The 24,763-nt window shown below is 42.3% G+C and overlaps 1 protein-coding gene across 1 annotated transcript; it reads right to left on the bottom strand.

The window, feature by feature from the left end:
* Positions 1 to 1,749: 1,749 nt before the first annotated feature.
* On the bottom strand, positions 1,750 to 23,746 carry si:ch211-11n16.2 (zinc finger FYVE domain-containing protein 1). Its single transcript, XM_041877592.2, has 11 exons — positions 23,522 to 23,746; positions 9,818 to 10,322; positions 7,960 to 8,180; positions 7,628 to 7,734; positions 6,837 to 6,945; positions 6,486 to 6,583; positions 6,113 to 6,230; positions 5,581 to 5,751; positions 5,036 to 5,225; positions 4,482 to 4,580; positions 1,750 to 4,261 (listed from the first exon to the last, which is right to left on the bottom strand). Exons 1-11 carry the CDS (start codon positions 23,708 to 23,710, stop codon positions 4,029 to 4,031), a joined length of 2,040 nt encoding a protein of 679 aa, XP_041733526.1. The 5' UTR covers positions 23,711 to 23,746; the 3' UTR covers positions 1,750 to 4,028.
* Positions 23,747 to 24,763: the final 1,017 nt, after the last annotated feature.

The following is a 24,763-nucleotide window of genomic DNA, read 5'->3' as shown; positions in this document are numbered from 1 at the left end:
ATTTCCTATTCAAACTCATGTCATGTATGTTTTCATGGAAAACAAGGACATTTCTAAGTGACCCCAAACTTTTGAACAGTAGTGTGTGTATGTATATACACTGCTCAAAAAAATAAAGGGAACACTTAAACAACACAATGTAACTCCAAGTCAATCACACTTCTGTGAAATCAAACTGTCCACTTAGGAAGCAACACTGATTGACAATAAATGTCACATGCTGTTGTGCAAATGGAGTAGACAACAGGTGGAAATTATAGGCAATTAGCAAGACACCCCCAAAAAATAAGTGGTTCTGCAGGTGGTGACCACAGACCACTTCTCAGTTCCTATGCTTCCTGGCTGATGTTTTGGTCACTTTTGAATGCTGGCGGTGCTTTCACTCTAGTGGTAGCATGAGACGGAGTCTACAACCCACACAAGTGGCTGAGGTAGTGCAGCTCATCCAGGATGGCACATCAATGTGAGCTGTGGCAAGAAGGTTTGCTGTGTCTGTCAGCGTAGTGTCCAGAGCATGGAGGAGCTACCAGGAGACAGGCCAGTACATCAGGAGACGTGGAGGAGGCCGTAGGAGGGCAACAACCCAGCAGCAGGACCGCTACCTCCGCCTTTGTGCAAGGAGGAGCAGGAGGAACACTGCCAGAGCCCTGCAAAATGACCTCCAGCAGGCCACAAATGTGCATGTGTCTGCTCAAACGGTCAGAAACAGACTCCATGAGGGTGGTATGAGGGCCCGACGTCCACAGGTGGGGGTTGTGCTTACAGCCCAACACCGTGCAGGACGTTTGGCATTTGCCAGAGAACACCAAGATTGGCAAATTCGCCACTGGCGCCCTGTGCTCTTCACAGATGAAAGCAGGTTCACACTGAGCACGTGACAGACGTGACAGAGTCTGGAGACGCCGTGGAGAACGTTCTGCTGCCTGCAACATCCTCCAGCATGGCTGGTTTGGCGGTTGGTCAGTCATGGTGTGGGGTGGCATTTCTTTGGGGGGCCACACAGCCCTCCATGTGCTCGCCAGAGGTAGCCTGACTGCCATTAGGTACCGAGATGAGATCCTCAGACCCCTTGTGAGACCATATGCTGGTGTGGTTGGCCCTGGGTTCCTCCTAATGCAAGACAATGCTAGACCTCATGTGGCTGGAGTGTGTCAGCAGTTCCTGCAAAAGGAAGGCATTGATGCTATGGACTGGCCCGCCCGTTCCCCAGACCTGAATCCAATTGAGCACATCTGGGACATCATGTCTCGCTCCATCCACCAACGCCACGTTGCACCACAGACTGTCCAGGAGTTGCCGGATGCTTTAGTCCAGGTCTGGGAGGAGATCCCTCAGGAGACCATCCGCCACCTCATCAGGAGCATGCCCAGGCGTTGTAGGGAGGTCATACAGGCACGTGGAGGCCACACACACTACTGAGCGTCATTTTGACTTGTTTTAAGGACATTACATCAAAGTTGGATCAGCCTGTAGTGTGGTTTTCCACTTTAATTTTGAGGGTGACTCCAAATCCAGACCTCCATGGGTTGATACATTTGATTTCCATTGATAATTTTTGTGTGATTTTGTTGTCAGCACATCCAACTATGTAAAGAAGAAAGTATTTAATAAGATTATTTCATTCATTCAGATCTAGGATGTGTTGTTTAAGTGTTCCCTTTATTTTTTTGAGCAGTATATATATATATATATATATATATATATATATGATTACATATCATTGGGAGAAAAAAAAAGACATCCCACTGGTCACATACTGGTTGAATTTTATTTAAATATACCTCTTTATTTAGGTTGATGGCATGACATTGACACAATGACGTTGATTCAAACATACAATTTTAGTATCAACATTTAAACAAGGTCAAATTAAATCAAATTTCAATCAAATATGAAATTCAACTATTTCAACCACGCCAATATACTGTATATTGAATATAGGATGTGGAATTTTCAACGCAATTTCAACATATACATAGTTTTGATGATTATGTTGAAATTTGATTGATGTAACAACCTGTTAGTCAGGTTAAGTCATTGTATTTAAGTTGAAATTTTACCCTAATTTCAATGTTTACAACGCTGGTTGAAATGAGATGAAAACAGTACTGGTTGATTACTTGTTTTCCACAGATTCCACATCACAATAGGTTGACAAATAACGTTGAACCAACGTTGATTCAACCAGTGTGTGCCCAGTGGGATGGCTTAAGTTATTTAAAATTCAGTGAAGCCTGACTTTTAAAAAATCAAGATTGTCATATACCCAGAATCTCATAGTATATACACATTGAATAAAACAACAATTGGTTATGACTATACAGAAGGCCAGTATTATAGGATCCAGTACTTTGTAAAGAGAATAAAATCTGATGGAGAAATGAAATTCCATTTTTAATTCGGCAAACATGTCATGTCAGTCACATCAATGGATACTGGATAGATGATATTACTGAAAATGCAAATAATCTGTGCATTTCGATCACCATGACCAGACGAGACAACTTCTTCTGAGCTAGGCGAATTCACGCATCAACGTCATTATCATTAACAAATCCAAGTAAATGCCAATAGAAAACAGCTCAAACGAAAATGCAGCAAATGTACTGTCATTCCAGGTCGAGTGTTTGACGTGACTGAGTTGAAGTTGGCTAGCTAGTGACACGAACGTTATCCAGCCTGCATAGCAACCATTTTGTTTAGTAGAACGGACTATGCAAAAATCATTAACGACTGGGTCGCATCTGTAGCAACATGACCAAAATAACTAACCACCAGATTTTTGTCCGCACTGTATCTTCTGGTGGAATCACTTATCAAAATAAAGTTAATGAAAATATGTATTTCACTGTTATTTTAATATGTTGGTAACAGATTTATAAAAGCAATAAGGCACACAAGGCAGTGCTGTGTCATGAATACAGTCACAGGCAAATGGGTTGACTCTGCTGTAGCGTGGGGCCGAACAACGCCATTTACCTGTGACTGTATTCATGATACAGCACTGCCTCTTGTGCCTTATCACTAACTAAACCCTCAGTATTCATTAAAATAATGTGCTTGTTTCAAACATCAATGGATCCCTAAAGTGCACACCTGTTAAGATAAGCAGAGCCTAAATTAACATACTTACTATACCCCTTTCACACTAGTGAGCTGAGCCCAGCAGTACTGCACTGACCTGGTTAATAATCCACCCTAGTTGCTGGAACCATGCTGGGAAGGACAATGTTAATGGAAAATACATGAGCCAGCACAGTATGGATGGGGTCGGCACAACAGTGTCAAAAAGGGTACTCATGTAAACTGGAATGTCTGCATGTGACATCTTTATTCATTTTCCTGTCTTGTGCATCAACTCAAACCATGGCACACTGCCTGAGATCGCATCAGGGAGGAAGAGCATGTTTTGATGTCACTTCCTGTGTCTCCTTGTCAGGTTACCATGGTTACAGGGCTGTTACTCCTTGATGTGGTCTGAGGCAAAGGCTTGGCTGGCCACTACAGCCCACACCTGAATTAAAATCTAATCTACATTTTAAAAATCTAATCTAACTCAATGTTCAGCCATTCCCAACAGATAAGAATGATATTAAGATTCTTCCCGGTCGCAAGTAAAGGAGAGTTCTGTATACAAACAGAAAAGTTGTCAGGCTAATGTCTTTCAGTGCAGACAGTGGGTTGTTTGGGTTGGGGGGAGGGGGGTTGGGGGCTTTCTCAGTTGGGGGCTTTTTACAACTGTCTCGGCTTTCCAATTTTCAGAAGTCCAGTTCTTGTCCCGCTAGTTCAGTTCTTGGTTTTAGGCAGTCGATTTCAGATGAGTCAGTCCCATGTTTAGAGTGCTACTTCAGGACATCACTCGAGTACCTTCCCCATAGGGCAGGGGTCACCTGGATTGGGTATTTTTCTCTTGAAGGTCAGTGGGGCATAGTGCACAGGGAGACAAAGATAAGCAACATGTAGTGTGCCGTGGCGTCTGACTAGATTTCAGATGCCTAGCAGCAGTGTCCCTGGTCTCTGCCCTTGCCTCACAGTCTGCCCTTGCGGCTGGCGCAGCCGTCACAGACGCGGACAGGGTGGTCCCAGCCACGGGAGGGCACGGGGCGGCTCTTGGAGGAGCAACCGCTGCAGACACCCTGGCCACACGCCCGGCAGTGGTGCTTGGACATACTGGGGGTGAAGGCTTTGCTGCACTGGTGGCACTGCACGATCTGGGGGTCAGGGATCCAGTAGTCAGGCCGGGCCACTCCCTTCACAAAGCCTGGAACATGGAGGAGAGAGAAATAAATAGCTTTGTTTATACAGTAGTTGCCTTTGGCAGTCAGAGCCGAATATAATATAATATTAAATGCTGTATCTTGTGGATTTCTGTCTGCATATACTGTAAAATGTCAATGGTTCCTGGTGTGAAGTTTTTCCCAAGTGTTTCTGTGATGCGTTTCTCAAACACGACGCTCCAACATGACACTAGCTGTACTCACACAGAGGGTAGTCCACTGCAGTGGTGACCATGTCTAGAGTAGATTGGGCCACCTCTGTCACCCTGCGGGCCATCAGCCCCCGCGGCTCCACCACAGCCACTACAGGACACAGAGAGGGACCAACAGAGCCATCAGGATCACTGGACCACGTTCTTTTAACCTCTATTTAACCAGGAAGTCCCTTGAGATGAGTCGTCTCTTTCTCGAGGGAGACATGAATGAACACTTACTATTCACATCAAACACCTCGTTTGCCTCCCAAATGGCACCCTATCCCCTTTGTTAGTGTACTACTTTTGGCCAGAGCTCAATGGGTCCAAGTGAGTATGTAAAGTAAGCTGGTAAGTCAAATGTATTATTACAAAAAAATATTTGCCTAAAAACTGATCCTGAATCAGACTAAGTAGGAGGTAATATCAGCTTTTACATTAACATCCATGACCCAACACTGATCCTAAAACAGACTTTGGAGAGGTAACATTAGCTTTTACATTAACATCCATGACCCAACACTGATCCTAAACCAGACTTTGGTGGAGGTAACATTAGCTGACCCTGGTTGGTGGTGTCAGTCCCTCCCTGGCGGTGGCAGGCGTCACAGACCCGGACGGGAGTGCTGCCCCAGCCCCTCTCGGGCACGGGCATCCTGCGGGTGGAGCAGGCCTGGCAGAAGCCCTCACCACACGAACGACAGTGGTGCTTCCTCTCCGCCTCCTCAAAGGGCTTCTTACAGCAGTGACACGCCTGGGGGACAGGGACACAGCACAATAATGGATTATAATGTCAAGAGTCAGTAGTCAAAACTATACTATACACTCACAACCATATCATACCACACAAACAACTCTGTTCAGTGCCACATTTGAGAATTACAACAGCCAATTGTTGGTTTTACTCACTATAATGATGATATATTGGGTTTAGAACTAATGCTGCATCCTTTCGGTATTTGGGCACTGGGTCTATCGCCTCAATAAAAACAGCTATTCTTAGGCTGTGCTATCTGTTCATAAAGCCTGTGTGTGTGTTGCTGGTCTAGATGCCATGTTGCTGGTCGATGATGATGCTAGACTCTGATGCTGTGAGAGTGATGACTCACGGTGATGTCCGTGTTGGGTCTCCAGTAGGGTGGGGCCACCTGGTCAGTTAGCCAGGAGGTGACAGCCTTGGTGGGGCCCGTGCTGTACTCCGACACAGACTGGATCACAAAGTTCATCCCATCCAGCACCCTCTGGGCCGCATTCTGGTGGTCTGTCAGGAAGGCCTCAGACTGGACACACAGAGACAGAGAGAGCAACGGTCAGAGGAGAGGGAGGCCATCTTTGAATGTATTTGATATCTATGTTGGCAGTGTGTATTCATCCATTCATAATTGATGATGACCATGACACATTGAAGTACAGTGTGCAGTGTTGACGTTGCCAGTGCAAGTAACATTATCTTTATTAACCTTTGATAGCTGACATACTTTGAAAGTTAAATATATGCCAGAGACTTTGTATATATATTCCAACCTGTCGCAAATGCCTCTAAAATATTCTCCCTGATACTTCAATTGAGCTTGAGTGACTGTTTGTATGTTGTGCCTGTCAGTACAGTGAGGGTGTGTAGGACTGAGAGGCTCAGCTCACCCCCTCCCAGACGTGTTTGACCTCAGGCCGCACCACGCCGCTCTCTGGGTCCTGGTTGCCCAGCCAGTACTGCCGGCTGCGGTAGATGATGCCACAGCTGCCACACTCCAGGACATACCTGGCAGGACAGGGGCACCATCGAGAGGGTGGTGGGGGAAAGGATGAGATGGGGAGGAAATATATAGTGCATTAGCTTAGATGGCAGAGTGGATTCTATGTTTGGATGTGTGTATCTGTGTATGAGTGGTACTTTATTGAATGGATTCGAGAGGCCTGGTTGAAAGGGACATCTTTATACCATCAAAAAGTAAATGTGTGTGTTGTGTGTGTGTCTCAGTGTCTGCAAAGAGTCCAGATTACATCAGCAACTCACCCAGACCAGGCGAACTTTGCCAGCCCAAACCAGGGGTTGTCTGTGGAGGCTGAGGTTTTAGGAATGACAATAACCTCCCTGCCCCCCTCATAACACCTCTGTGTGGGTAGGACCAGATCAGGGAGAGAGCACACAAAATATGATTAAGGCTAGCTTCATACCCTTGGTTCATGCATTTGCTTGTACTTCAAATTGTTCAACACCATCTCCACAGGATTAAATCCTATATCGTATATAGAAGAATACTTTATTGTCCATTTTCTTTTCAGATCACATTAATAAGTCATTATTGCTTTCAACTTTCTCTCTTATGTCCCATCACAGACATAGACCATATGTGAAATGGCTTACCTTGCAGATGAGGACCTTGTTGTTGTACTGGTGAGCGTACTGACACAGTCCGTCTGCCAGGTGAGGGACCCTGTCTCTTAGATGGTTCATCCCGTTCTTACAGCGGATACTGAGGGGAAGAAAACAAGGAAAACTCCTATAAAAATCAGAAGGATGGCTGAATCCATCCATCACATACCTAACATCCAAGTTACTTGTGTAAAATGTGAAGGTGTACAGTAACTATTGGGCTGACTATCTCTGATTGATTGATTACCTGCCATTTTGGTGGATGGCCAAAAGGCATTGCTCCTTTTCTCCTAGCGGCTTAAGATGTTAGACGTGCACCATAACACATTTATAACGGGGACAAACAAGGCTTTATACTCAAGCAGTGAGAGCCTGTTAAACCAATGCCTATTTCTGGATATGAACACCAATGTGTTAAGGGAAAATATTCTGTTTCTAATCTAGCTCAAATTTCCCAAGTCAAAGAAGACACTGTACTGTACAGAATGAAAACCCATAGAGAGGTATGATTTACATAGGACAAACAGACTTTTATGCTTCCTTTGCGGCAACCCATCTGGGAGGGACACATATCCTAGCACTACCTGGTCACGTGCAGCAGGTGAATACACCATTCACTAGTGCACACTGTAGCAAAACATTTTGCAATGGAAAATGGTTTGCAACGAAAACGAGAGCTTCTTTTGGACAAATTCAGGTTAATCCCTCCCCATTTTGTTTTGATTCATGTGATAGAGTTACTTTGAGCAGACGCATGCAGCAGATGCAGGTAAGTCACTTACTTGCAGCTGAGGCAGACTGAAGAGCAGGTGAAGTATTCGTCAGGGAAGAAGGAGTAGAGGGGGATTTTGTCATCTAAGATCTCCCCACAGAACCTGTCACTAAGGGCCTGGAGAGGAGGGGAGAAGGAGAGAGATGAGGAGACCAAGGGGTGGAAGGGGAGGAGCCAAGCAGGGTCATGAGGTCAAAACAAACAAACATTAATTGGTTTTGGAAAGGCCTATTTACCCAGACAAGCACCCAATTCCCATTAACATTCGCTAGTACCGGCATTACCCGTCTATCAAACAAATGAATTATGCAACAATGCAACGAGATCTCAACACACAAAGACCTGCAGAGCGCTGAAGACGATGGCCGGTTGGCGGGGCGATCGTGTGGCAGTGTTCCTGACTTGCTGGCGTACAGCCTCCAGGAGCAGAGAGTAGTTGGTCGGAGGAGTGATAGTCTGTGTGCCCACGTACTGCACTGAGCTGAAGGCCTCTGTACCCAGGCCCAGGTCATGGAAGCGCCTCTGGAGCTGAGTGTCTGCATAGCCAGGGACATCTGTTCGCTCTGTGGGGACAAAGTAGGACAACATCATGGGTTGAGTTCCCACAAACACCTGACTGTTGTGTAAATAGTGTAGCATGTGTGGGTGTGACTGTAGTAGTTGGTAAACCTGTATCTGTGGGTGTGTCTAAGCCAGTGTGATGGTTGGATGTGATTCTGACCTTACATAATATGTTAGTGTGTTGTTGTTCAATTCAATAAAAACAATTTTTTTATTGATCCCCAAGGTGCAATTACTTTGGGCAAATGAGTCTGCAACAACAACAACAACAACATGACAGCATTCCCCAACGTGTTGTCTAACACAACTCATAAGCAAATTGTTGTGTAATGCATGCATAGAAATACAGTTGAAGTCGGAAGTTTACATACACTTAGGTTGGAGTCATTAAAACTCGTTTTTTAACCACTCCACAAATTTCTTGTTAACAAACTAGTTTTGGCATGCCGGTTAGGACATCTACTTTGTGCATGACACAAGTAATTTTTCCAACAATTGTTTACAGACAGATTATTTCACTGTATCACAATTCCAGTGGGTCAGAAGTTTACATACACTAAGTTGACTGTGCCTTTAAACAGCTTGGAAAATTCCAGAAAATGATGTCATGGCTTTAGAAGCTTCTGATAGGCTAATTGACATCATTTGAGTCAATTGGAGGTGTACCTGTGGATATATTTCAAGGCCTACCTTCAAACTCAGTGCCTCTTTGATTGACAAAATGGGAAAATCAAAAGAAATCAGCCAAGACCTCAGAAAAAAAGATTGTAGACCTCCACAAGTCTGGTTCATCCTTGGGAGTAATTTCCAAACGCCTCTGGTCTGACGAAACAAAAATAGAACTGTTTGGCCATAATGACCATCGTTATGTTTGGAGGAAAAAGGGAATGCTTGCAAGCTGAAGAACACCATCCCAACCGTGAGGCACGGGGGTGGCAGCATCATGCTGTGGGGGTGCTTTGCTGCAGGAGGGACTGGTGCCCTTCACAAAATAGATGGCATCATGAGGAAGGAAAATGATGTGGATATATTGAAGCAACATCTCAATACATCAGTCAGGAAGTTAAAGCTTGGTCGAAAATGGGTCTTCCAAAGGTTGCGGCAAAATGGCTTAAGGACAACAAAGTCAAGGTTTGGAGCGGCCATCACGAAGCCCTGACCTCAATCCTATAGAAAATTTGTGGGCAGAACTGAAAATGCGTGTGCGAGCAAGGAGGCCTACAAACCTGACTAAGTTACACCAGCTCTGTCAGGAGGAATGGGCCAAAATTCACCCAACTTATTGTGGGAAGCTTGTGGAAGGCTACCCGAAACGTTTGACCCAAGTTAAACAATTTAAAGGCAATGCTACCAAATACTAATTGAGTGTATGTAAACTTCTGACCCACTGGGAATGTGTTGAAATAAACAAAGCTGAACTAAATCATTCTCTCTACTATTATTCTGAAATTTCACATTCTTAAAATAAAGTGGTGATCCTAACTGACGTAAGACAGGGAATTTTTACTAGGATGAAATGTCAGGAATTGTGAAAAACTGAGTTTAAATGTATTTGGCTAAGGTGTATGTAAACTTCCGACTTCAACTGTATATGATTGCATGTGGTGCATGTTAGTGACTGGGCCTCTCCTGTACATACCATGGCCCAGTAGCTGGGTGTGGGTGGTCTCCTGGAACACGATGACCGCCGGCCCCAGGGAGGAGAGGGGCACGTCCATGCCACAGCGGCTGGAGAGGGCGCGCAGCTCAGGGGTGAAGTGCTTCAGGTAGGCCCCTGAGGCGCTGCTTAGGAACTGGAACATGTCGTTGTGCAGCCTCTCGGCCCGCGTGCGGTACACCACCACGTCCGATACGGCCAGCACCTTCAGCAGCAGACGCATGCGCTGGTTCTGGTTGGCCGCAGCCCCCAGCAGGCCCTCTGTGTCCAGAGCCACCAGGCCCAGCCCGGGGTCAAAGGCGGCCCACACGCCCACTGTGCAGGAGCTGGGGGACTTGGAGGTGTAGAATACGATATCCCCGCCAAACAGGATATGGTTGAGGGTGTGGGACTTGCCGTCGCCCGTGTTGCCAAAGATGGAGAGGACCTTGACGCCCTGCATGTCCCCGCAGCCCAGCCTCTCCAGGAACTGAGCCTCATCATGGACCTGGGGTGATGTTGGAAAGGATGGGAGATCAAGTTATGTTATAGTTAGCTGTAGGATATTATGTTGTCAAATACATGTCATATTACTTTACATATAGGAGCAATTTTGGCTTACTTATGTGGTTGTTGTGTTGTGGATATAGTTTGTCTATCTTTATTTCACTTAATGTGTACACTAGAGGGCACTATATCGATTTGGGTCATGAGTCACATGTATAGGCACACAGGTGACCAGGAAGTATGGAATCACAGCGGTCTGGAGAGAATACATGCAGATGTAATTACCACATAAATAGGCCAAAATGGCTCCTACATTACCATTTGGCCTAACAATTATGTTATCGAAGTAACTTTACACTGACTATGGTGAAAAGTAGTCACAAGGCTCAACCTTACCCTTATTCATGACTCAAATTGCATTTCATTACATTGAGCCATTGGACATCCCCTTTAGCCTTGTGAGGAAAATGTCCCGACGCTCCAATGATACGCCTCACACGCGTTGCAGTTTTTTTAACATTTGTAATTGGAACTTAATTCATATAAGCGAGAAAGAATTGTTCTACTCCAAACGATACTTACTATATGCAGTTTACAGAGCTCTACAGTGCAACCATATTAAATAGCATATGCGACTAAATATTTTGCTGTGCGACCTGGAATTTGAATTTAGGTGCATCAGTGCGCCTAGAAAAAACATCACCCAGATGATAATTGTTGCAATGATTACTTCACTGTACCGCAGCCCAGGTGCCATGACCGTCATGCTTGCACCACTACTACAAAGAAAACGGCTTGTTACTTAGAATAGTTATTTGACCTCCTACATTTCTTTGTGTGCTCCTAATTTTTCAACTTAGGCGCACACGTGCTCCCTGTAAAAAAAGGTCAGCGTAAAGCCCTGGTTTAGGAACGTTTATTGTATTTTTTGTGACCCACTTTTATTTTGTTTTATTTTTATGGGGGAGTTACAGGTACAAAAAATTATCAAAGAAATGCATATAAAGATAACCCATTCCTCAGTCTCCATCCACCTGCCCGCATCTTCCCTCCCCAACCAGAAACCATGCCTCCCACACCAGCAGTGCTGCCTGCCAGCAGTAATATTCTATGATTTATTGAGAGATTCAATGGGCTATCATCATTAAGTAACATAACAGATGCAAAGCATTGAATATTTAAAATCATGTACTTCTAAATGAATTTTTAAAACTTTGCATCATTAGCATATAACTGCAGGGCACTCCCACATCATATGAAGGAATGTGCTTACCTGATGTAGGCGACACAGTGAACAGTTGGGGCCAATTTCAATGTTAAACATTTCCTTGGTGTTAAATACAGTCTGTGAACAAACTTTAAATGTATAAGTTGATGGTTCGGTTTACGGGATGCCAAGGTCATATTTTTCCATATTCTCTTCCAGTTAAAGGATTGTTCAGATTCAATTAGATCTGTGGACCATACTTTTTTAATGGCTAGCTCAGAATATGAGCTTTCCAAAATATGTTTCTATATTATAGAGATCAGTCCATTCGGGAGCCCAGATAATTTATTTATTTATTTATTTAAATCCCATCATTGGATGGTTCGGTAGTTGGATTTCCCAAGGGACTCCATAGGCCAGCATAGCTGACCTTAGTTGTAAATATAGAAAAAATGAGTTGCCTGGTAATGTGTATGTAAACTCAGCAAAAAAAGAAAAGTCCCTTTTTCAGGACCCTGTCTTTCAAGGATAATTTGTAAAAATCCAAATAACTTCACAGATCTTCATTGTAAAGGGTTTAAACACTGTTTCCCATGCTTGTTCAACGAACCATAAACAATTAATGAACATGCACCTGTGGAACGGTCGTTAAGACACTAACAGCTTACAGACGGTAGGCAATTAAGGTCACAGTTATGGAAACTTAGGACACTAAAGAGGCCTTTCTACTGACTCTGAAAAACACCAAAAGAAAGATGCCCAGGGTCCCTGCTCATCTGTGTGAATGTGCAAGGAGGCATGAGGACTGCAGATGTGGCAAGGGCAATAAATTGCAATGTCCGTACAGTGAGACGCCTAAGACAGCGCTACAGGGAGACAGGACGGACAGCTGATCGTCCTCGCAGTGTCAGACCACGTGTAACACCTGCACAGGATCGGTACATCCGTACATCACACCTGCGGGACAGGTACAGGATGGCAACAACAACTGCCCGAGTTACACCAGGAACGCACAATCTCTCCATCAGTGCTCAGACTGTCCGCAATAGGCTGAGAGAGGCTGGACTGAGGGCTTGTAGGCCTGTTGTAAGGCAGGAACTCACCAGACATCACCGGCAACAACATCGCCTATGGGCACAAATCCACCATCACTGGACCAGACAGGACTGGCAAAAAGTGCTCTTCACTGACGAGTCGCGGTTTAGTCTCACCAGGGGTGATGGTCAGATTTGCGTTTATCGTCGAAGGAATGAGCGTTACACCGAGGCCTGTACTCTGGAGCGGGATCGATTTGGAGGTGGAGGGTCTGTCATGGTCTGGGGCGGTGTGTCACAGCATCATCAGACTGAGCTTGTTGTCATTGCAGGCAATCTCAATGCTGTGCGTTACAGGGAAGACATCCTCCTCCCTCATGTGGTACCCTTCCTGCAGGCTCATCCTGACATGACCCTCCAGCATGACAATGCCACCAGCCATACTGCTCGTTCTGTGCTTGATTTCCTGCAAGACAGGAATGTCAGTGTTCTGCCATGGCCAGCGAAGAGCCCGGATCTCAATCCCATTGAGCACGTCTGGGACCTGTTGAATCGGAGGGCTAGGGCCATTCCCCCCAGAAATGTCCAGGAACTTTCAGGTGCCTTGGTGGAAGAGTGGGGTATCTTTCAAATTTTGGAATGTTCTCAAACTCTTGCTGTCCATGATATCGGTAAGGGTATAAGGATTCCACATTTGGACCATTGGGGGGGATGCAAAAGGCCGCCCTCCAGATAAGAAGGCATTATTGTGAAATATTGGAGTATGGGCATGCCATTTTGATTCCCAGTTACATTGCTTTTCAATTTTGCGCCAAATACAAATTGTGTGAGCAATAATAAGCCCAAAGTGTAGTTTACATTATTTAAGAGATACTGTATATCAGTGAAGACCACCTCTTCCAGGGCAATTGGAGACTCCATATTTATCTCTATACTCGGCCAGGGGGGCAGAAGAATCATGTCTAAACCAATTTAGTGTGGGGCGGAAATACAATTTAAAGATTGGTACGGGTAGTCCTCCTAAGTCTTTCCCTCTTTGTCAAAAAAAATGATTTGATCCTGAATCGTTTACCTTGCTATATACATTTTTAAACCGCACTGTAAATTTCATCCCAATAGACAGAACGGGGAACAATGGGAAGCATTGAACTACAGAAATTCAGCAGTGGCAATATATTCATTTTGAAAATAGATATTCTGCCGGTTAAAGCAACTATGTTATTATTTCATCTACTGAGGTCGGATTGAATTGATTTGAGCATTCTGTTAAAGTTTCTGGCAATGGTTTTATCTAAGGAAGGAAATATATCTACTCCCAAATACTTAAGATGATTGGTAGAGATGGAGTCCTGAGATGGTAGAGATGAGGTCTTGAGAGGCAGTAGGGCCGATTTGGTTAGATACATGTTGTAGCTTGAGATTAAGCTGAATTTATCTAGGATCTTCAATGCGTTTGGGAGCAATTGTGATACATTGTGTAGATATAGTAAAATATTGTCTGCGTATAATCAGATGAAGTGATCAGTAGATTTTAGAGAAATGTGTGTTATTTCCTTCGATTGACGAATGGCCTGGGCTTCCATGGATAATAAGAATAGCAAAGGCGAATTTGGATTGCCTTGTCTGCTGCTTCTAGTGATTCTGAGCAGAGCAGAGCAGATATTGCCTGTTATAACTATGGCTGAGGGATTGGCATATAGTATTTTAATCATATTAATGAAATTGGAGCCAATTCCCATATGTTCCAAGACAGACCAGAGATATTACCATTATAGTCTATCATGTTGTTTCTGATGAAGCATCTAAGATATGTAATAGTCGACAACAGGTTATCTGAGGATAAACACTTTTTAACAAACCCGCTTTGGTCAGTGTGTTATCATGTGAAGAGACAGCCTTGAAAATGTTCATCTTGTCTTAGTGTCATAAATAATCCTTGGTTCCTGCCTGTGCTTGGTAAAGATATGAGGGGGGGGCGACATGACCCCCTCCATAGAACCATCTGGAAGAGCACCCTCAATATGTTCTAGAAGTTAAGATAGGAGACGGTGTCAGACACATGCAGGAACCAACCCTATGAACCATGCCTATGTAACTTGTCTGTGTAAGCAGTATATAAGAGATCTAACGGGACTGCCCCGAGTGAGCTCACTTCAGACCAGTACTTTATGCATCTAAAGTTTGACTGTGACCTTTCCAGCATGCTGATAATAAACAATTATTAATTTTGACTTAGGGTGTCCAATGTGTAGGTGTTATTGTTATTGTAGGCATTTAGGAATCGTTGAAGATGCACATGGGGTGGTGTGGATGTAAATACCTAAGTCACCACTGCCTGTTGGATCTACAGGTAGAGGATAACATGTCTCATTAGTAACAAGGATACCATAATAACACGTCTCATTAGTAACGAGGATAACATGTCTCATTAGTAACAAGGATACCATAATAACACGTCTCATTAATAACGAGGATAACATGTCTCATTAGTAACAAGGATACCATAATAACACGTCTCATTAGTAACGAGGATAACATGTCTCATTAGTAACAAGGATACCATAATAACACGTCTCATTAGTAACGAGGATAACATGTCTCATTAGTAACAAGGATACCATAATAACACGTCTCATTAGTAACGAGGATAACATGTCTCATTAGTAACAAGGATACCATAATAACACGTCTCATTAGTAACGAGGATAACATGTCTCATCAGTGGAGTTTGATGGTATAACGTTATTATGTATGCGGAGATATGAAAGGAGAAAGTACTATTGCCGAATATGCTGTTACTAGAGATAAAGTAACATATGAAGATGATAATGGGTTACTAGAGCTAAAGTAACAAATGACGAGTATAATGGGTTACTAGAGCTAAAGTAACAAATGACGAGTATAATGGGTTACTAGAGATTTGATGAAGTAACAATAGAAGAAAAAAAAAAGAAAGAAATAAAAAAAATAAAAAAAACCTTGCACACCCAATACGTAGACGTACGTAAGTGGTGTAAAAAGTATTACGAGAAATGAATAGTATAATGGGTTACTAGATTTGATAAAGTAACAATGTATAATGGGTTACTAGAGTTTAACTTGCTAGGTAGTGACTTAGCCTGGATAGAGCATGCCATCTATAGGGGACTGATAGACAGTGCCAGGACAGTTATTGTGAAAGTTGATCCCAGAAAGAGACTAGTCTCGAGAGCTACCTTAAAAAAGGAAGCTCCCTCCAAAGTTTCTCTTCCCTTCTGAACTGGCAGATGTATTTTATAAATTCAGCGCATTACATGTTAATCTTAAAATAATAGATATTTAATAAGTGTGAAGGAGAAAGTGAATATCCAACAGAAATTGTTAATAAATATTAAGAGGTAACATTGTTAGGGTAGACTAAAATTAAAACAATGCCTTCCAATATGGAGAAAGTTGTTTTGTTTAAAACCTTGCAATAGGGGGAAAAGCAGAACATTGTTTGAGAGTGATCAGAGTGTATTAGCAGTAGAGATTGAGAAGGGCTCCCTATTGGGAAGAAGGGAGTCATAGTTGAGGGAAACAGATATGGACACTAGTGAAAGTAACAAAGTGAATGGTAATATTAGTGGCTTTCAGATAGCACTCTAATAATGCAATATCTTAGTAATTTGAAGAAATAATGTTTCGATACAAGGTCACATGACGAACAGAGGAATTGAGCATTGGGACTGATATTAAATTAGAGGTCGCCATCTGGTGTTTGGGTTAGACATAAGTTTCCTGTGGAACAAGATAGCCGCCAGCCCTCACTGAACTCAAACAGGCTGTAAGGGACATAGTGGGAAATTTGGGACAGAGGTATGAATAATTGAATAAGATATGTTTTTGACAATTTCCAATTATTATTACTCAATTCTATAGTTTGGGTAACACAAATGATTTAAGCAAGAAGGTAATGTCATCTAAAACAATAATCTGTTTCCATTACGTGGAACTGTGTCCAGAATTGAAGTAGATCCAAGTAAATGTTTTAGTACCGGATATTGAGCTAATAAGCCAACACCAACTTTTTGAAGGTACTAGCAGATTTGTTAAACAACAGGTTTCATATATTGACTAGTTGATGTCACAGGGACATATGTCAATGCAACAGGTCAAAAATATAAGATTAGAAGAGAGGGGCTCTGGGATTGTTTACTTTAGAAGGTGCCTATTCCAGTTAACGGGACACTGTATCATCTGATGTGTCTGAAGTATAATTCTGTATACGCATGGTTTTATCAAGACTTCCTGCCCAAGATGCAGTAAACTCAATTAAGATGAAGAATTTTTAGGACTGATTAAGATGTGTTTATTTTCTTTTTCCAGGACTTACACTACCAGTCAAAAGTCATTTTTACTATTTTCTACATTGTAGAATAATATAGTGAAGACATCAAAACTATGAAATAACACATATGGAATCATGTAGGAACCAAAAAAGTGTTAAACAAATCAAAATATATTTTATCTTTGAGATTCTTCAAAATAGCCACCCTTTGCCTTGATGACAGCTTTGCACCCTCTTGGTATTCTCTCAACCAGCTTCATGAGGTAGTCACCTGGAATGCATTTCAATTAACAAGTGTGCCTTCTTAAAAGTTAATTTGTGGAATTTATTTCCGTCTTAATGCGTTTGAGCCAATCAGTTGTGTTGTGACAAGGTGGGGGGGAGGAGGTATACAGAAGATAGCCCTATTTGGTAAAAGACCAAGTCCATATTGTGGCAAGAACAGCTCAAATAAGCAAAGGGAAATGACAGTCCATCATTACTTTAAGACATGAAGGTCAGTCAATACGGAAAATGTTAAGATGCTTTCTGAGGCACTTGCCTTGGGAGAACAGTTAGTATAAAGGTACCCCAATCCGGCTGTTAAGGGAGCTCCCAAAATAAGTAAGTCCTGGCAATTTTGTTTGTTTTAGCACCCACACACAACCCACCTGTTAAGGAATATTTGTTAGTGGTGTTAATACTGATTTATTGTGTGGGGTCTTATTTTAGTGGGTTTTTCACAGGTTAGAAAGGATGCACCTTAAAGGGAACACAAATGACATTTTCTGAAGTATCTATTGTCAGAGTTTTGGTTGCACACATGTAAATTATCTTGATAAGAAATGTACTGAAAACCCCAATGTAAAGCTGGTACACAAAATGTTTGGAATGTTTTTAAATAATGTCTGAAGTACAGGGAATGAAACACTCACTTAATGGGGTTGAATGACCTCTGACCTGAGTTTCTGGTGAGGCCTTATCACCCTCACTAGAAAGACTAGAGACACTGGGTGACATTTAAATGGACTATGTAAACACTAATAATTAGGAAGAAGTTTATAATTTAGCAATAGTCCTATGTGTGATTCGGACCACGAGAAGGACAGTCTATTTTACCATTACCTTATGGGATACAATTATTTCCTTATGGAGTCAAGGGTTGTAATTCTAATTTTATTTGTTATTTTGATTTAACAGGAAGTGTTGTTGTTTTTTTGGGACGCATGTCTGCTAAATGACGTAAATGTAAATGTAATGTAAATGAATCACGATGTGAGTCGTGTCCAAAGGTTGAATTACCAGTCCCCTGGGGCTCTTTAGCAAATATGCAAATTGATTTTCTTCACATGCCTGCCAGTAAAAGGAAAAAAATATATGTTGGTAATGGTTGACAGTTACTCCAAATGGATTGAAGTTTTCCCCACCTCAAGTGATATATGAAGAAGTGTATTGCTGTTGTTTTGTTTTCTTTGTTTTTGTCTTCCTTCAATACAAATCTCACCAGATTGGGTCTGGTGGATGGTCGGGATTTCTCCCTAAGGATTAGCCCTCTAACTCCCTGACCCTGTAACTCTGCAGTGAGATCGCCAACATGATAGGGGAGTATAAGCCAATTTGGGAGAAAAAAAATGGTTTCAACTGTGTGTTGTTAGTCTCTTTGACATTTGTCTTAGACATTTGTATTAAGAATATTGGTAGTAGTAATAATTTGACATACAGGGAATAGTTTGTCTGGATTTCCTGAACCAGAAATGCCCTAAACTAAATTGTTGTTCTGGTCTGTCCTCTCTCGAGGTTATGGCGAAGGTGACCACAGATGGCATGGAAGGGATAATTCGACCGAAAATGTGTGAGCCTCACCCCCTCTAACCGGCTGAAGTAATGGCGTCAATGGTGTTCACCATGACCCTGTCCTTCCTGAGTCCGAGCCAGCAACCTGTACACAGCATCCAGTCGAAGCTATCAACTGCCTTTTCTTTCATGCCTTTTCTCTCAGGAGTGCGACATTAGTCCACGTGGAGTGAGCATGGAGAGAGATCCCGTCCAAACTTCTCTCATGCTGCTGGTGTACTGGTAGGAAAATGGACAAGACATAATGGACTGTAAAGGGCAGTGACGGCTCAGGTGAGAGAAATCGGGACATTATCAAGGGCCATCCACTTTGAACATGTGCCATTGGGAGGACGAACTGAAACACTATCTGAAGAAGAAAATTAAAGAATGGCAGAAGAATGAGTGCCGGGAGGGTCAACAGTGCCCGTAATTGATTTAGGCTTATCCAAAATTGTTTATTTGGGGTATCAGGTTGATTGTGGAGGTCTGCACACTGCAAAATGTATAGTACTTTAGACTAGAAATGCATTGAGATACCGATCTCTCATTAACATGCCACTCGCGACAAAAGCTCCAGCTGAACTGTCAATGTCAGAATCCATAAATAAAATTGTGTAATGAAGCATGTGTAACTATATGAAGCGAAGGTCTTAAGCCATGGTTTTACAAGTTAGATTGTACAACCCAGAATGAAGGGTTTGAAAGTGTCTGTGGTTTTATGCGTTGATTTTGTTTACTTACTTATTTGATTGTAGATTTGTAGCTTTATTATGATGATTATGAATTAAATTAGATTCACTCCCATTAAGAAGTATAACCTTTATTATGATTCATTATAATCATGTAATTTGATATAGAAGCTAAAATCTAAATGCTTACATTAAAATGTAATGATAATTATCACAGATTGAGTGATAAGAGGAAGGAATGTGATGGAAAATGTTATCATGTGAAGAGACAGCCTTGAAAATGTTCATCTTGTCTTAGTGTCATAAATAATCCTTGGTAAAGATATGGGAGGGGGGTGACATGACCCCCTCCTTAGGACCATCTGGCAGAACGTCCAGAATATGTTCTATAAGTTAAGATAGGAGACAGTGCCAGACACATGCCGGAACCAACCCTATGAACTATGCCTATGTAACGTGTCTGTAAGCAGTGCATTTGGAAAATATTCAGACCCCTTGACTTTTTCCACATTTTGTTACGTTACAGCCTTATTCTAAAATTGATTCAATTGTTTTCTTTCATCATCAATCTACACACAATGCTCCATAATGATCAAGCAAAAACAGGTTTTTAGAAATGTCAGCAAATGTATAAAAAATTAAAAACTTAAATATCACACTTACATAAATATTCAGACCCTTTACTCAGTACTTTGTTTAAGCACCTTTGGCAGCGATTACAGCCTTGAGTCTTCTTGGGTTTGACGCTACAAGCTTGGCACACCTGTATTTGGGGAGTTTCTCCCATTCTTCTCTGCAGATCCTCTCAAGCTCTGTCAGGTTGGATTGGGAGCGTCGCTGCACAGCTATTTTCAGGTCTCTCCAGTGATGTTAGATCGGGTTCAACTGCGGGCTCTGGCTGGGCCACTCAAGGATATTCAGAGACTTGTCCCGAAGCCACTCCTGCATTGTCTTACCTGTGTGCTTAGGGTCGTTGTCCTGTTGGATGGTGAACCTCCGCCCCAGTCTGAGGTCCTGAGCGCTCTGGAGCAGGTTTTCATCAAGGACCTCTCTGTACTTTGCTCCGTTCATCTTTCCCTCGATCCTGACTAGTCTCCCAGTCCCTGCTGCTGAAAAACATCCCCACAGCATGATGCTGCCACCACCGTAGGGATGGTGCTAGGTTTCCTCCAGACGTGACGCTTGGCATTCAGGCCAAAGAGTCCAATCTTGGTTTCATCAGACCAGAGAATCTTGTTTCTCATGGTCAGAGTCCTTTAGGTACCTTTTGGAAAACTCAAAGCGGGCTGTCATGTGCCTTCTACTGATGAGTGGCCTCCGTCTGGCCACTCTACCATAAAGGCCTGATTGGTTGTGTGCTGCAGAGATGGTTGTCCTTCTGGAAGGTTCTCCCATCTCCACAGAGGAACTCTGGAGCTCTGTCAGAGTGACCATCGGGTTCTTGGTCACCTCAATGACCAAGGCCCTTCTCCCCCGATTGCTCAGTTTGGCCTGGCAGGCAGCTCTAGGAAGAGTCTTGGGGGTTCCAAACTTCTTCCATTTAAGAACGATGGAGGCCACTGTGTTCTTGGGGACCTTCAATGCTGCAGAAATGTTTTGGTATGCTTCCCCACACTGTGCCTCAACACAATCCTGTCTCGGCGCTCTATGGACAGTTCCTTCGACCTCATGCCTTGGTTTTTGCTCTGACATACATTGTCAACTGTGGGACCTTATATATAGACAGGTGTCTGCCTTTCCAAATCATGTCCAATCAATTGAATTTACCACAGGCGGACTCCAATCAAGTTGTAGAAACATCTCAAGGACGATCAATGGAAACAGGATGCAGCTGAGCTCAATTTCGAGTCTCATAGCAAAGGGTCTGAACACTTAGGTAAATAAAGTATTTCAGTTTTTATTTTTTATAAAATCTAAAAACCTCTTTTCGCTTTGTCATTATGGGGTATTCTGTGTAGATTTATGAGGATTTTTAATTTTTTAATCCATTTTAGAATAAGGCTGTAACGTAACAAAATGTGGAAAAGGGGAAGGGGTGTGAATACTTTCCGAATGCACTGTATAAGAGATCTAAAAGGGACTGCCCCGAGGGAGCTCACTTCAAACTGGTACTTTATGCATCTAAGTTTGACTGCGACCTCTCCAGCATGCTGATAACAAACAATGATTAATTTAAGATTTACTTTGAGTGTCCCATGTGTAGAATTTCCACGACAAAACTTAACAACATTTCCAAATCTGATATATTTTTGTGATTTATTCAACTCGGTTGCATTTTTATTATTTTTAATAAAACCTTTGCTGGCATCCCATAGAATCCCGGGGTCTTCGACTGAATTTTTATTTATCATTATGAATTAATTTAGTTAAATCTCAAATTGATCACATAATGTAGGATTTTGTAGTTATGAAACATTGAAACGCCATCAGCTCTTTTACGAGAATCTGACATTTGAAGTTGGCAGTAGTAAGTGTGGCGGTCAGACAAGCTCTTATGTCGAATTTCTATTTTCTTAATGAAACTAGAGGTGTCGATAGTAGTATGAAATTGATTTGCGAGAATGATTTTGCCTGTTTGAGTAGAAAGTGTACTCTTTTGCTTTAGGAATATGTGCTTGCCAGCCATCAATGAGGTTGTAAATGGATTGCCTTGGTTGCATGTGGATTGTAGTTATTCTTATTAGATTTGTCCCACATGTCCAAAATGGCATTCATGTCTGTCCCAATAACCAGATGGAATTCAGTTAATTCTAACAATATGCTATTCAGAGAATCAAAAAACATAGGGTCATATGAATTTGGAGTGTACACATTAATAAAGACAATTTTCTTTCCATTATGTATACATTTAAGGAAAGTGATTCTGCCTTCTTGGTCTCCTTTGCCCAAGATGGTAATTTTGAGTTTCTTATGTATGATTATGATTACACCTTTAGTTTTGTTTGGGGTTGATGAAAAAGCAGCCAGTTTGTACAAATGGTTCTTTATTCTATGAGTCCTTTTGGAGCAGGTGTGTTTCTTGGAGCGTTGCTATATCAACATGGTTTCTTGCTAGGATATCAAGACAGCTGGAATGTTTAATAGGACAATTTAGGCCTTTCAAATTCACCCCTCCCTGGACTCTACAAAGTGTCGAAAGCGTTCCACAGGGATGCTGGCCCATGAATAACTTGTGGGGGACTTTTATTTTGACATGAGGTAAGCAGAGAGGAAGTGGGTCTGCAACAGACCCACGTTTGGAAAGTCTGTTTAATAATACGATCATTAAAATATTTTGTCTCAAATACCCCCCAGTCATAATGACCAACCATCCTGCCCACCGGTACAATTTGGAATTGTATTTAACTTCTGGCTTCCTGCGGACTGTTTTTGTGCAACCCAATACAACTGGGAGCAACGTGTATGTAAATACACCAGCATTGCTAAAAGCAGCTAGAGTGTGGTGTGTCATTGGGGACTTTCCTGAAAGGAAACTGAAACAATGCCAGTCATGCTGACAGACCATAGAGATAGATAGAGGACTAATATTTATATATGTGCCATTATAGCGTCTGTGACAGCATGGGCAGCGCCATTGAGGCTACAACCCATTGGAACCACCACCCAGTTGACTACTTTGATTACTTTAAAATGGCGGAAGCCCTCAATGGCGCTGTGCATGTTAAAATAGCCTTTTGGTCACTAGAGGCCTCTATAATTCTCTATGTGACAGACAAGGTATAATCCTCCAGCCCTTTTGAAAACGAACCATCTTTAACGTTAACTTTGACTAGCTAGTCATACTTACATGGCTAAGTTAGTTCATGCCTATCAAGTTAGTTGCGTGTCGACCATTGACAAAAGTTCTACAAAATACTAGCCTACTAGTAGTTAACGTTACTGTTCATTTGCTACCGTAGCAAGGTTAGGTTAGCTTACACGAGGCCCATGTCAAAATAACGAGTAACGTTAACGACAGCCAACTAACACCGTTGTTTGGCTGTTAGTTGTGCAAGACGGGATGGCAACGTGACATATTTAATTTTGTTAACACAAACATGACAGCTGGCTAATGTTACCCTTTGACCAACCAGTGTGGACTTGTTTTCATTATTTGTAGCCTAGCCAGTTAACGTTAGTTGAGTGCTAGCAAACAGACGTCGTTACCTGCAGATTTTCTTGTTCGTCAACCAGAAGAAAACTCCGACCATTTTCCGGGTGTTCTTCTGTTTTTATGTGACAAAGCGATACATCCTCCATTTCTTTCATCAGTACTTCTGACATTGTTATTAAACCATCCTTGGCCTGACAGTAGCAGAAACTTCCCCCACTCCAGATAACAACAACACAACGCATGGATTGCTGAGGGAGGAGCCATCAGCAATGGAGCACCCAAAAGACAACGTAGTTACGTGAGAAGCGTTCTGTCGTATGCCCAGCAGCACCACCATCTTGTGGTGAATATGCAAATTGACACGAAATCAATGAACACGGCATGATTTGTGAAAACCACTGAACTGATTAGATGCTGGACCGCCTAGAGTCGAATTAGCATAGTAAAAATAAAAACCTAAAAATCCTTCCGTTTAATCTAGAGATATGTTTTTTTGCAATGGGCTGCGTCTCAATTTACTGCATCCGCCGATGTCAGCCTTCCACATCTGCGGTGAAAGGTGGCATAGCTACAGCAGTGTTTGTCAGACCATGAGACTTCCCGAAAATCGGTCTTATCACGAAAACATCTGTAGCATCCGAAAGGTTATAACTCCTAACTATTATGACCCCTCTATGGAAAGGTGAGAATGTCACGAACATGTAGCATACATGTCGGTTTTGCTCTAGGAAGTACTGTATATATGGAAGAATTTAGTGTAAAAAGAAAAAGAAGGGGAAAAAAAGAGAGCCTACTGTATGAGTATTTTATTTTTACTAATATTTTCCTGATCTTTCTCATATCGCTGAGGTATAGGAAAGACACTTCAAAACAAACTTCCTTTTTATTTTAATTAAATATTCCATGTATGAATATGTTATTCAATGTGTTTCTAGCTCAGTAGAAGCCCCCAAAAAAAAAAAAAAAAAAGTTTTATTATTTGAACCAGCTGTGTAGTGCTAGGGCAAAAATCACAAAACGTGCACCCCTTGGGATCCTGAGAACCGATTTAGGGAAACCCTGCTCTAGGGGAATAGGCCTACATACAGTATGTACATTATTTTTTTGTATTAACTATCTTGAAAATAACATTTAATTATTTGAATTTCCATGTAAATAATGTATGCAGAATTTAGCCAATAGTCCTTCCTATAATATTCTACTGTATCTTAGTCCATGCCGCTCTGTCATTGCTTGTCCATATTTGTATATATTTTAAAAAATCAAATAGGCCTGAGTACTGGCAGAAATTAGCG

The sequence above is a fragment of the Coregonus clupeaformis genome, chromosome 6 (genome assembly GCF_020615455.1).
Source record: "Coregonus clupeaformis isolate EN_2021a chromosome 6, ASM2061545v1, whole genome shotgun sequence".
Lineage (NCBI taxonomy): Eukaryota > Metazoa > Chordata > Actinopteri > Salmoniformes > Salmonidae > Coregonus > Coregonus clupeaformis.
Note: the sequence above shows the minus strand (reverse complement) of the source record. Positions and strands in the feature narration are given on the sequence as shown.

Coding starts and splice junctions, on each gene's coding strand:
- si:ch211-11n16.2 (XM_041877592.2), bottom strand. CDS start 23,710: ATGCGTTGTGTTGTTGTTATCTGGAGTGGGGGAAGTTTCTGCTACTGT. Junction 10,323..23,521: donor ACGAACAAGAAAATCTGCAG/GTAACGACGTCT, acceptor ACATCACCCCAG/GTCCATGATGAGGCTCAGTT. Junction 5,226..5,580: donor GACCCAACACGGACATCACC/GTGAGTCATCAC, acceptor CCTGTCCCCCAG/GCGTGTCACTGCTGTAAGAA.